Here is a 12,174-nt window from a genome sequence, read left to right on the forward strand (position 1 = left end):
ATAGACTATACGACAACATTAAAATCTGGCAGATCCCATTCCCTGTTGGAGTCGACGTTATGCGAAGCAGTGTGCGCGTAGCCTACAAAGTTGATGAAGCGACTGTGAGAGCACTGAGATGTAGGCACATGTTTGAAGACCTATATGACACACATGTCACGAATTGCACTCATGACATGACCAATCAATTACAGGAGAGCTGTTTAATGTTAGTTCCCCTAGGATCGTGTTCGCATGGAAACAAAATCCCGGATACCCGCAGCGGTGGAGTTCGACATTGTGAGACCCACTTACACAGCCTCCTTGGTCATTCTTCACAGATTGGAAGGGCAGCGAGTTTTTATGTTCGTCATACACACTTATACTATACCAATTTTGGCACATACTAAGACGCAGGCGGCTGTTTCATGACGTAAATGACACCCAAATCATGAATTTCCTGCCATGACCGGTCATTTCTGTTCGTTATACAGTCTTGACATACCATACCAATTATTGGAGATACCAAGTGAACGAAACGACCTTGAGAGCACCAAGATGTAGGAGGCTGCTTCATGACCTACATGACACTCGTGTCATGATATCCAAATTATGCCCTATCATTGATGCTGCTGATACGTTCTAGTCATATTATGCCAATTTTTGTGCCTACCAAGTTAACGAAACGACCATGAGAGCACTAAGACGCAGGCGGCTGTGTGAGGACTTACGTTAGACGCATGCCATGATATTCATGTCACGACCGATTATTTACGTCCATCATACACTCTTTCATACTATGTGTATTTTTAGTTGACGAAACGATCATCGGACCTTCAAGGCGTTTAGACAGACAGAGACAGACACAGACAGACAGACAGACAGACAGACAGACAGACAGACAGACAGACAGACAGACAGACAGACAGACAGACAGACAGACAGACAGACAGAGACAGACAGACAGAGACAGACAGACAGAGACAGACAGACAGACAGACAGAGACAGACAGACAGAGACAGACAGACAGACAGAGACAGACAGACAGACAGACAGAGACAGACAGACAGACAGACAGACAGAGACAGACAGACAGACAGACAGAGACAGAGACAGAGACAGACAGACAGAGACAGACAGACAGAGACAGAGACAGAGACAGAGACAGACAGACAGAGACAGAGACAGAGACAGACAGACAGACAGACAGAGACAGAGACAGACAGACAGAGACAGACAGACAGAGACAGACAGACAGAGACAGACAGAGACAGACAGAGACAGAGACAGACAGAGACAGACAGAGACAGACAGAGACAAAGACAGACAGAGACAGACAGAGACAAAGACAGACAGAGACAGACAGAGACAGAGACAGACAGAGACAGACAGACAGACAGACAGACAGAGACAGACAGACAGACAGACAGACAGACAGACAGACAGACAGACAGACAGACAGACAGACAGACAGACAGACAGACAGACAGACAGACAGACAGACAGACACTGTCAGAGCAGCAAAGTTTTACAAAAAAAATGCTTTGCATTTAAAAGATTAGTGAATGCGCATCCGTAAGAGTCGTGTTGCAGTGCTTATATTAGCTTGGAAAGCATCGAAGAAGTGATAATTTGCGAGGCAATGACACCTAACTGTGCAACAGAGAGCATAAATGTACGTCAAAGTGGGGACACTATAGTTAGGTATGCAAGTGTTCTAGCTAGGGACACATATGTCTTAACTTCCCAGAAATTGCGTGGTGGTGGCAAGAACGTTATTAACAATCTGGCAAATTTGTGGCCTGGGCCTAGGCCGCCCCCGAAGAGGTCCGGAGATCCTGTCTCCTCGCCGCCTCACGGGCTTGCTGGATGGCCCATATTTGATTTTCGAGGTTTGAGCTGCGCAACGCGGCCGTCCATCGCGCCGCAGCTTCAACTAGGGAAACTGCATTTTCTTTGCATATAATTGCACATTCCCAGAGAATGTGTCTAAGAGATGCGTGAGTCCTGCTGGATAGCTTGCAGTTATCATCTGAGTAGATGTCCGGATATATCCTCCTGAGATGGACGGTGTTGGGGAAGGTCTTTGTAGCTGCCTCCAGTCTACCGCTTGGGCCCTGTCGAGTTTGGGGTTAGGGGGCGGATAAAACCGCCTTGAGTTTTGATAAAATTTTGTAATGTCACAGTTTAATACTTAGCAGTAGCAGATTTAGTAGCAGTAATTACGGCGGAAGCTTCCTCATGACGACCAACGATGATAGGGCAGTTAGCATTGAGCCAGTGTAGGGACAGACAGCGAAACTAAATACACGTTCATGTACAATGTGTAAGGGAGGGGAGAGTCTAGTAAGAACGCTAATCGCGTCTTCGCGTACCATAAAGAAAATTCAAATAAACCCGGCTTGCCAACTTCCGGTACTAAAGATTTCAGTTTTAGCATCTCTGAATTTTATTGAACTATAGTGTTGTTGCATACGGGAATATTTAAGGCAAATTCATTTTCGAACATTGGTACGTGTATGAGTAGCACCATTAAAATCACCACTAGTATCACATCAGTGAAGGAGGTTGCACAGGTACTGGGAGAACGAAAAATGCTTGAAGTAAGCAATCAGCTAATCATGTTACAAAAATAGAACGTATTTAGTTTGAGAAGCAGTGGTGTCTTCATGTCGTGGACTCTCTTGATACCAAAGCGCTACGACTTCGAGGTAGTGGTACACTTATAAGAGGCTGCTGAGAACTGTTCTTGTTAATATGGGCATAGAGTTAGAGGTTGTTCAAGCTTCAGAAGCCTATAGTTGGGTTAGTTTAGGTATATTCATGGCCTCAGAGCTTAATTAACTTGCCCACAATTTTGATTCCATTTCGCGACATTTTCATCAAACTTTCAAAGTTGTATATTTCGTTGTTCCTCGGCTTGTTAGAACCTAAAGCTTCAATATAAATTTTCTTGGGTAGCCGTAGCGGGATACATCGGTTGTTTGTAGCATGCTAAACTTGAGCGATTCTTCCGTCTAGTACCGTTCTGCTCCTCCGATACAGCCATCTGAAACACCGCCTTAAGTGCACACCTTACTCTGCATTCTTGCCAAAACATCATTAAACTGCAATTTTGGGATATTATGGGCCGAAATCTTAAGAATAATTTGGTCACCTGGGGCTCGTCAACGCACGCCCAGTTTACTGTACACAGGTCTTTTTGTATTTTGCCGCGATCGAAATGCAGCCGACGCCACCACCACATTACTCATCGACGCTGTGCTTAGGCGCGCAACGGCAAAGCCACTAAGCAACCACGGTGGGTATCTAAGCAATATCTTTGTCAACAAAGTTCAACGGGTTTAAGAGAAAAATTATGGTGCTAGCACGACGAACACACAGAGTCTGCTTGACAAATAAAAATTGAGATAAATGCTGAAGGCCCGCTTTAAATTGCTACTGAACCGATGACTGCGTAGAATGTACAGTCTCAGCTTTTGCCCCGATCGCCTGGGAGCGTGCCTTTGCACTTTACTGATGTGAAAATAAATGCATTCAAACATAGGTTCTGTTTGAATTTGCATGCATCTGCACAAATTTCTTACTAAGGAGAGTGATAAGGTGCCTCCTGCGGAAACCGGTTTGGCGGCTTTAGTGAAGCGCGTCTTCATGCGCAATAAGTGCACCACTGCCACGGTGGACGTAGGACATCTCTCCTATGTTTGTTGCAAATGATGATGATATGTGGTGTTTAATGGCGCAAGGGCCAGGTTTGGCCGAAGAGCGCCATGACAAGTGGTGATGTTGACGATGTATTATGGAGATGTGACTTGGCTGTAAAGTGGCCTAAAAAATTGTCGCTGTAAAGAGCGCAAAATCTACGTGCTATAAAATTATGGCGATGACTAATGACGAATACTCTAAACACTAAAATCCATCGTAGAATAATGATGCAAAATATAAAATATATGAGATGGTAAAATTACTTTGAGCACTGCTGCCTCGCCTGAGCCCTTGAACCACAAGGGCCTAGAGGCATGTGCTATTCAAAATAATGATCACAGCGACATCCTCTGAAGAGAGGAAGCGCTACGAACATGTGGGGCTAAAAACATGCAAAACAACATCTTTCAAAAAACTTAAGACTGCGTTAGTGTTAAATAGAGGTTCCGGGCCAAGTAACATAACAGGATGAAGGGGGATCTGCTGCCGGTATGCTAAGAGGAAATGTTTCCTTCTTTCAGATTCAGCTTCCCGACACTCCAGTAGAACGTGGAGGACGGTCCGCCTCTCCCCGCATCTACCACAGGTTGGAGGCTCGTTTCCTGTGAGTAAAAAGTTATGTGTGCCAAAAGTGTGTCCTATTCTTAGACGGCAGAATAGGATATCTGTCCGGCGAGATTTTGTTACAGGAGGCCAGAAACCTAATTGTGGCTTTATTAAATGCAGTTTATTATTTATTTCTTCGTCCCACATGCGTTGCCAGTGGTTTCGTAGTTTCCTTCTTAAAAAAGGCTTCAGTTCTATGACAGGGACCGAAGCAGTAGAGTTAACTGCATGCAATGAGGTTGATGTGGCCATCTGGTCGGCTAGAACGTTTCCCTCGATGCCCCTATGTCCAGGCACCCAGCATATGATCACATGTTGGTTAGATATATATGATTTGCACAGTGCGGAGTGAAGTTCAATAACTACTGGATTTTTATGATTACAGAAAGACATCAAGGCCTTCACAACACTGATGGAGTCCATATATATCACTGATTTCGGGAGTTGTGATTTGTTTATGTGCTTTACGGCCGACAGCAGGGCGTAGGCCTCAGCCGTAAATATACTAGTTTCCGGGTGCAGTACGTCGGATTCTGAGAAGGATGGACCGACGGCTGCATAGGACACCCCGTCGTGTGACTTTGATGCATCTGTGTAGAACTCCGTGCAGGAGTATTTGTGCTGGAGTTCCCGGAAATGCATCTTGATTTCAATCTCTGGAGCATGCTTTGTGACTTCCACGAAAGATATATCACATTGTATGAGCTGCCACTCCCAAGGAGGTAGCAGCTTGGCTGGATGCATTAGGCGAAGCTCGAGGAGTGGAATGTGCATTTCTTCACTAAGCTCCCTCACACGCAGCGAGAAAGGCTGTCTTACGGAAGGACGATCGCGAAAGAGTGTAGCATATTTCATGTCATGAATGGTATTAAAACAGGGATGTTGAGGGTTTGAGTGGACTTTCAGAAAATATGTATGGCTGATGTATGTTCTCTGGATATGAAGAGACCACTCATTTGATTCTGCATATAAACTTTGTATGGGACTCGTTCTGAATGCGCCAGTGGCCAGACGGATTCCTAGATGGTGGACCGGATCTAGCATCATTAGCGCGCTCGGGGCTGCAGAATGATAGATCACGGCACCATAGTCTAGTCGTGATTGAATGAGGCTCTTATAGATATTCATTAAGCACTTTCTGTCACTGCCCTATGTAGTCTGGGATAGAAGTTTGATTATGTTCATTGTTTTCAGACATTTTTCTTTAAGATATTTAATGTGGGGCGCGAAAGTGAGTCTGTAGTCAAGTATGTTTGTTGCAAAGGCGAATGCCCATCGCCTACGTACCGTCGAGGTTGTACGTCTGGTTTGTTATAGGCCTGTGCAGCGCGTTCCGCTGGCAACGCCAGGCGTCGTCAGAACAGCTGCAAGTAAAAGAAGTATTGGTATGAGATACACACAGCTGTGACAACAAGTAGATATTATCTTTTATTACAAGCAAGTAACGAGAAACCAAAGCTCTGTTTGGTAATCGAGCTGGTTCCAATGTTTTAGTCTCACTCAGAGCCCTTACAACGGGTCAGCCGGATGCCTAGGTGATGGACAGGATCCGCATCATCGAGGCACTATAAGTAGCCAATTGATACTTTTTGGCCCCCTAACCTAGGCGTGTTCCTATTAGGCATTTGCAAAAGTTTGAGGAAGTTCTTGTCACTATACCCCACGTTGTTTGCGACAGAATTTTAGGAATGTTGATTGTTTTCTGGCATTTCTGTTCAAGGTACTTAAGGACTGAGTGACTAACTGTGATATAGAGCAGAGAACTCTTTCTGCGTCGGCGGTATGCAAAGTAGATTTTCTCTTCTAATAATCTTCCCCTCCCTCTTTTCCCTTTCGCAAGTGCAGGGTAATCAAACGGGCTCATTGTTGGGTAACCTCAATGCCTATCATTTACCACATCTCTTTCTCAGGCGTAGAATAAAGGTTGACTTCGTGCCTAAAATGCTGCCTTAAAATTTAGTGCTCTTTATTCACAGGTAAGTGTTGCTCATGCACCTCAATATGGGAGACCGAAACGACGCCCCTATTTCTTGAAAGAAGGAAGGAGGGGCTTCTCAAGAAGTGTGGCTTAAATCAATTCTATGCTGATGTTGACGCTTTGGTCAAGCCAATTTCAACTTGTCTTTCCAAGAATGCAAGGCCACACGAGTTAAATAGAATAGGCAAGTCATCAACATAAATGGATTAAAGCATACGTTGTGGAATAAATGAACGTGCTAAATTGATTTTTCACAACAACAATGATACAAATAAGTCGCCCACACCCTGGTAACCCAGTATTCTCGATGAATGACCTGGACGGAATATTGCCAGCACTAATATTCTACGTTAGCTTCGATAAATAACTTTCTACTACATTAAGCGTCTTGCCTCGAAATGCCCGTTTTCGAGATGTCGCAAACTTCCGTAGGGCCAGGTGGGGCGTCAAGAGTTTTTGACATCACGAAACAATGACAGAAAGAACTGTCTTCGAGCAAAAGCTTTACTGATGTAAGACATATTCCGCATGAGGTGGTCAGTTGTGGATCGGCTGTCTTTAAAGCATCGTTCATAATCGTCAAGTAGTTTGTTTCGTTCAAGAAAGTAATAGCCCACGATTAATCCTCTTTTGTAATAGATTAAACGAGCAGTTTCATGATGCCATAGGCCACTAACTTGCCATAGAAGATGCATCCTAGCCCTCTTTCAAGATGGAGACATAAATAACCTTATTCAGTGCTATGTAAATTTATATTGTTGCCCACATGGTGTTCAAAACTGGCGATAGAGCAACTTGCGTATCAGCCTGAATGTGTTTTATTATTGCGTACATAGTCTGACCATTTCCCGGAGCAGAATTCTCACGAGGTATTTAAGACGTTCCACTCTAGGTAGGGCATGAGTGTATATAATGTTATGTTGATGTCTTTCGATGAGAATGTTTTACCTCAAGCAGAAACATTTCAGCTGGTTATCAATAAAGAGGCATCCACAGGAGAAAAAATTACAGCGAGAATCTCGCCAAAGGGGGCTATGTGCATTTTCGTCTGAATATACTATGTGGAATCCGGGAAGTTCATCAATATGGCTCGGAAAATGTTTCCCAAATGTAGTGGTTAGAATGTATGCAAATGGAAGCCACTTTTACCAGCCTGTCGAGCTCGGACAGTAACAGTTTCAAATGTCGTTCGGAGTTGTAATTGATGGCAGGAAATTTATTTACTATTATAGCCACACAACCCGATGAAGTGAGACCATCGTCGCGGCCTCTCTTAAAAATGACATTGCCTAGGAAAGTGTGTGTGTAGATATTACGTGTATTTCCCGAACAGACAGAGCTTTTAAGTATTGATAAATTATGGGGCCTTACGTGCTATAGACACGATTTGATTATGAGGCGCGCCGTAGTAAGGAACTCGGGAATAATTTGGTCTACCAGGGGCTCCTTAACGTGCACCTAGATCTGAGCACACGGGTGTTTTCTCATTTCGCCCCTATCAAAATGCAGCCGCCGTGTTAAGAACTTGATCCCGCGATCTCGTGCTTAGCAGCCGAACACCATAGCCACTAAGCAAACACAGCGGTTCGCAGCACTTATGCACTAACTTTCTAAATACGCTGTTTGACATCACCTTAATTGTGTAGAAGTCTCTTTACATTCCTTTGCAATGTTAGTGTGTTCATATTGCAGAATACATTTGTGCTGCCTGTCTAATATAAGACGGCTAACTTAGCTTACAGAGTCCTTTTGGTTCTATATGACGCAGGGTTACTGTGGGTTATACGGTTCGAAGTGAAACGGTGGTGCCGTTCGACTTGGAATCATGTTCAGCGCCCTTCTTGAAAGCGGTGGTTTGGCAACGCCTCGCCTGGAGTGACAGTATCTTTAAATGCCAAAAACCTAGAATTTGATGAGGTTTTGTTGGATGGTGGTGCAACGCTGGCTGCACCCGCCGAAGGGGCTTGTTGCCTAACATTAGGCACATTATTCATGGGCAAGGCTGCTGCGGCACTGTCCCTTTATGCACCTCATCAGCATACCCTATGGTATGGAGAAATGAGCCGTCTTCCTGCGTCCTTGACGCGTATTCACGCGTCTTTGAAATGACTTCACGCGTCTTTGAAACCTCTTAACGCGTCTTTGAAACCTCTTAACGCGTCTTTTAAACCTCTTAACGCGTCTTTGAAACCTCTTAACGCGTCTTTGAAACCTCTTAACGCGTCTTTGAAACCTCTTAACGCGTCTTAGAAGTAGACGTTTTCTTTTGCTCTTACAGTTGTGATCTATTTTTCTATTTTCTACGTGGCATAAAATCAGGAGTGAGAGGCCCGGTCACCGTCGCAGTTCGTCCACTGGCTGGGTTGCTTTATGTCAAGAAATAATTTGAAATGGCGGCTCACCTCGCGGTGTCTTTCGTAGTAGACGATAGTTTCTCGATGCCAGCGTGGCTCGTTCTGGGCCAGGCGTGAACGGCACTAGCGGTGGACACAACAGGTGCGTAGTTGGTGCTTCCACTGTCAGTGGCATCTGCACCGTCCAAGAAAACAGCAGAGGTGGTTACCCGTCGCTTTGCAGAGGTCATTCAACGAGCATGAAAAATAAATGGTGGCATGCAAAACGTTTTAGTTGGACTTTAGGTATAGGGAGGGCTGGCTGCTGTGTTGGCGTGTGCAGTGCACTTTTTCTATCCGGAATTCTGGGATTCGGAGCTCAGTGCACGAAAAAAATTCACATTGACGTAAGAGACAATCACGTTGAAATTAATAGAATATTAATTTTTCAAAAAATAAATACGCTGCAAACAATACAGCAGATTAGAACACGACCATTTTCAATGCGAAAGACGACAGGTCATATTCTTTCAGTGCGCTACAAAGGTCAAACCTACTTTTTCCAATTTCAAGCAAGAGGTAGTGTTCGATGCTTCACTAAGGTTGCAAATAGACTTATGTTAAATTCAATAAGCAGGCTTTGGCACACGCCTAAACTTCCCTTTACCAAGAAGGACGCCTCTCGTTATTGCAAAGCTGCTTAGTTAGCAACGCGCAAAAGAAAACTTCAGCTCGGAGGCTTCTGTCTATGTGCGTTGGAGCAGGGATATTGTTTTTCTCGGTCACGCTTGCACCAGATTTGATGCAGGCCATGGAATGTGAAAAACAAAGGATGAAATCTTGTAACTCCCATAAACTAACCTATTGTTGAGACGGTGAGTGTGTATATAAAAAGTATTGAATGCGCTAAAATTTGTAAAAAAAATGAAGCTCTCAACTGTGTAATTGGGCCATAAAAACGATATGATAATCCTGGAAAGTAAATTGACTAATACCCGTATATTGAGAAAAATGATACGCAGTGGTCTGAGCTTTACGACAATGTTGTAGCTAGGACTTTTGAAAAATGCCCGGAAACATTTGTCATTTCCGTAAATTCTAGATTCTCAAAGCAAACTCGGCCTGCTATGCTTGTTTTAGGATGGGAGTTACTAAATTGTGTAAGTTGTGTTTCGAATTTTGGGGAACTTGCCAATTTCCGGGAATTCTGGCATACCATCCAGGCCCTAAATGCGTAATTCCCTTACTGCAGTCACTAGAACATTCTCCAATAGAACGAAGATCCTTCATGTCAGTCTAAGAGCTGTTACTAAAAGCCTTTTGGCATTTTACATGTTGAGCATGTACATTTCAAATGTTCGCCGAGCCGAAGCTTCCTATGAAAAAGAAAATTGTTTCGAAAGCATGGGTGCTGCAATGAAAGGATGACTGCCGAATGGCGTCATGAATTCGGATGTTTGCACTTCACTATTGTACCCCGATATCCACTACTTTATATAGGTGAACAGGTTGTGTACGTAAGTGCAGCTGCAGTTTCTGCATACCGCCTATTCATTGTTTGCAGTAGACAGCCTGATCGGGTCGTGGACGAAGAAAAGGTGACAGAACAAGTCTAAAAACTCCATTCATGCTTGAATAGCCAGGAAAACTGTCATGATAAGATAAACGCCAGCTTCAACCCATAGAGAACAATTCTTCAAGAGCCTGGCCATCCTATGCATATATATACCTACGTCTATAGCTGAAGTTCCTAGGAATGCATTTACAGTTAGCCATGCATGTTTAGCAACTAATTACAAACAAATATGGCTCTTATCCACTGCACGCCTTCGAGACCTTCCACACTGATTAAAATAGGCCACCCAATGCGTATATGTGAGGGTCGTGTTGCGGGCATAGGATAAGATGGGAATGACTTGCAGAATTACAACTTGACAGGGCAGTATCGTTGGATAAAGTAACCGCTGCAATCTCGCCACACTCCGGTAAACATAACGACCGCGCATTTTCCAGAATACTAATAAGGTGTGGCTGGTTTTTCGTAAGGTAGACAGAGAGCTGTCTTAAAGTTCCTCTCACAAGGTTTGGCTGTTGTAAATACACAAGCACGGCTCGTAAATTAAAAGGTGTCTACTACGTGTGAAACGTATAAGCGCCTGTTTGGAAGGAAACAGTTGCAAACAGTTGGCCACGTGCCCTTCATCTGGAACAGGTCGCGGAAGAGGTCGCTGAGCAAGAGGTCGCTGAGCAAGAGGTCGCTGAGCAAGAGGTCGCGGGATCGAATCCCGGCGACAGCGGTCCCATTCCGATGGGGGCGAAATGCGAAAACACCTGTGTACTTAGATTTAGGTTCACGTTAAAGAACCCCAGGTGGTCCAAATTTCCGGAGTCCTCCACTACGGCGTGCCTCATAATCACAAAGTGGCCTTGCCACGTAAAACGCCACAATTATAGTTTCATCTGGAAGGAGCGCCGGTTTGAGAGAGCTGGTCAAAATCCCACTAACAAATGTACATGTGTAATGCTAACTGCTTACAACAACACCGACTACTGCACGAGAATTAGGTTGATCATCCAACGACGGAATACCAACAAATAGATGTGTCGTACGAAAAAAAAAACCTATCGGAATATATAATAGCGCAGGGGCTCGTCACGTTAACATGACGTAGGCCCTTTGCGGAGAAGGCAAAGAAGCAACACCGCTTGAGGACAACATTCGAGGCAGAGAGGGAGATTGTCTGGAAGCAGTAACACTAGCCTGCTGACGGCACAGTAGCACGACAGCTCGATGTCATCTATCCTCTCCCATAACGAATGCACTTAAATAATTGTATTACCGAAACACTCCCTTGACGGCGCATTGGCAATTTACTGCCTTTAATTTAAATTTGCAATGGCGCCCAGTAAGAGGCCCTTCAACGACAGGATCCTCAAGCAAGCATTTAACGTGAAGAACAAAACATGCGGTTGGCTTGCTACGCATTGGTAAGTTCGTTACTCTGGCCCCATTCCAACACGACATCCAAGACATATCGAGAAGCGTTCATTGCCTTTACGAATGAATTCATCGTGTTGAAAATGAATTGATTCGAAACTTGAGGCACGTAGAATACGCGTAGTGTTGACTCTGTTAGCACTCAACTCATCTGCATGAATTTCGCACTACGACTGCACATCAGCAACTGACTTGGGGACGCTAGTAAGGCGTCCGTATGACCTATAAATGCACCGCCATCAGGATCGATTGAAACGATGCCTCCTCTGTTAGATGTTAAGCATCTTCGCTAGTAGTGTCGATGGTTAAAGGCCATGCCATACGTACCATTGACGTCAGTGGCATTGGTCTGGCGCTTCAATGCCTTCAACGCGTCATTGATGTACTCGTCAATATACCTGAAATGAGACATACATATTGGCTTTGGCCGGTGCTCCTAGTTACGGCAGAATATACCTGGACATTGTATTTGCCAAGCAGAATTTGGAACAAGGGAACTGCTTCTTTGTTAATGAAGGTAAAACTTGTAATGTATCATTTTATGAAAAGCATAACTTCCTGGATGGCATAGGTG

At 44.4% G+C, this 12,174-nt stretch overlaps 1 protein-coding gene and 1 long non-coding RNA gene across 7 annotated transcripts in view; one reads left to right on the forward strand and one right to left on the reverse strand.

Annotated features, from left to right (window-relative positions):
• LOC135919788 (uncharacterized) overlaps positions 1-12,174 on the forward strand; it is a 379,293-nt gene that overhangs the window by 41,958 nt on the left and 325,161 nt on the right. The window contains exon 2 of one of the 2 annotated variants that reach the window (XR_011508709.1): positions 4,207-4,289. The exons of the other annotated variant lie outside the window; for it this stretch is intronic. This is a non-coding gene — a long non-coding RNA (uncharacterized lncRNA). The remainder of the gene's footprint in view (positions 1-4,206; positions 4,290-12,174) is intronic. 2 annotated transcript variants of the gene reach the window in all.
• Positions 1-12,174, reverse strand: part of LOC135919772 (uncharacterized) — a 47,946-nt gene that overhangs the window by 33,661 nt on the left and 2,111 nt on the right. For all 5 annotated transcript variants that reach the window (XR_011508704.1, XR_011508706.1, XR_011508705.1 and 2 more), the window contains exons 2-4: positions 11,928-11,998; positions 8,672-8,798; positions 5,579-5,655 (exon numbers count right to left, since the gene is read on the reverse strand). Coding sequence is in view for 2 of the 5 variants with exons in the window: in XM_070526018.1 (XP_070382119.1) it covers positions 5,579-5,655; positions 8,672-8,798; positions 11,928-11,998 (275 nt within the window). In the remaining 3 variants the exon portion in view is untranslated. The remainder of the gene's footprint in view (positions 1-5,578; positions 5,656-8,671; positions 8,799-11,927; positions 11,999-12,174) is intronic.

Source organism: Dermacentor albipictus, chromosome 9, assembly GCF_038994185.2.
Source record: "Dermacentor albipictus isolate Rhodes 1998 colony chromosome 9, USDA_Dalb.pri_finalv2, whole genome shotgun sequence".
NCBI lineage: Eukaryota > Metazoa > Arthropoda > Arachnida > Ixodida > Ixodidae > Dermacentor > Dermacentor albipictus.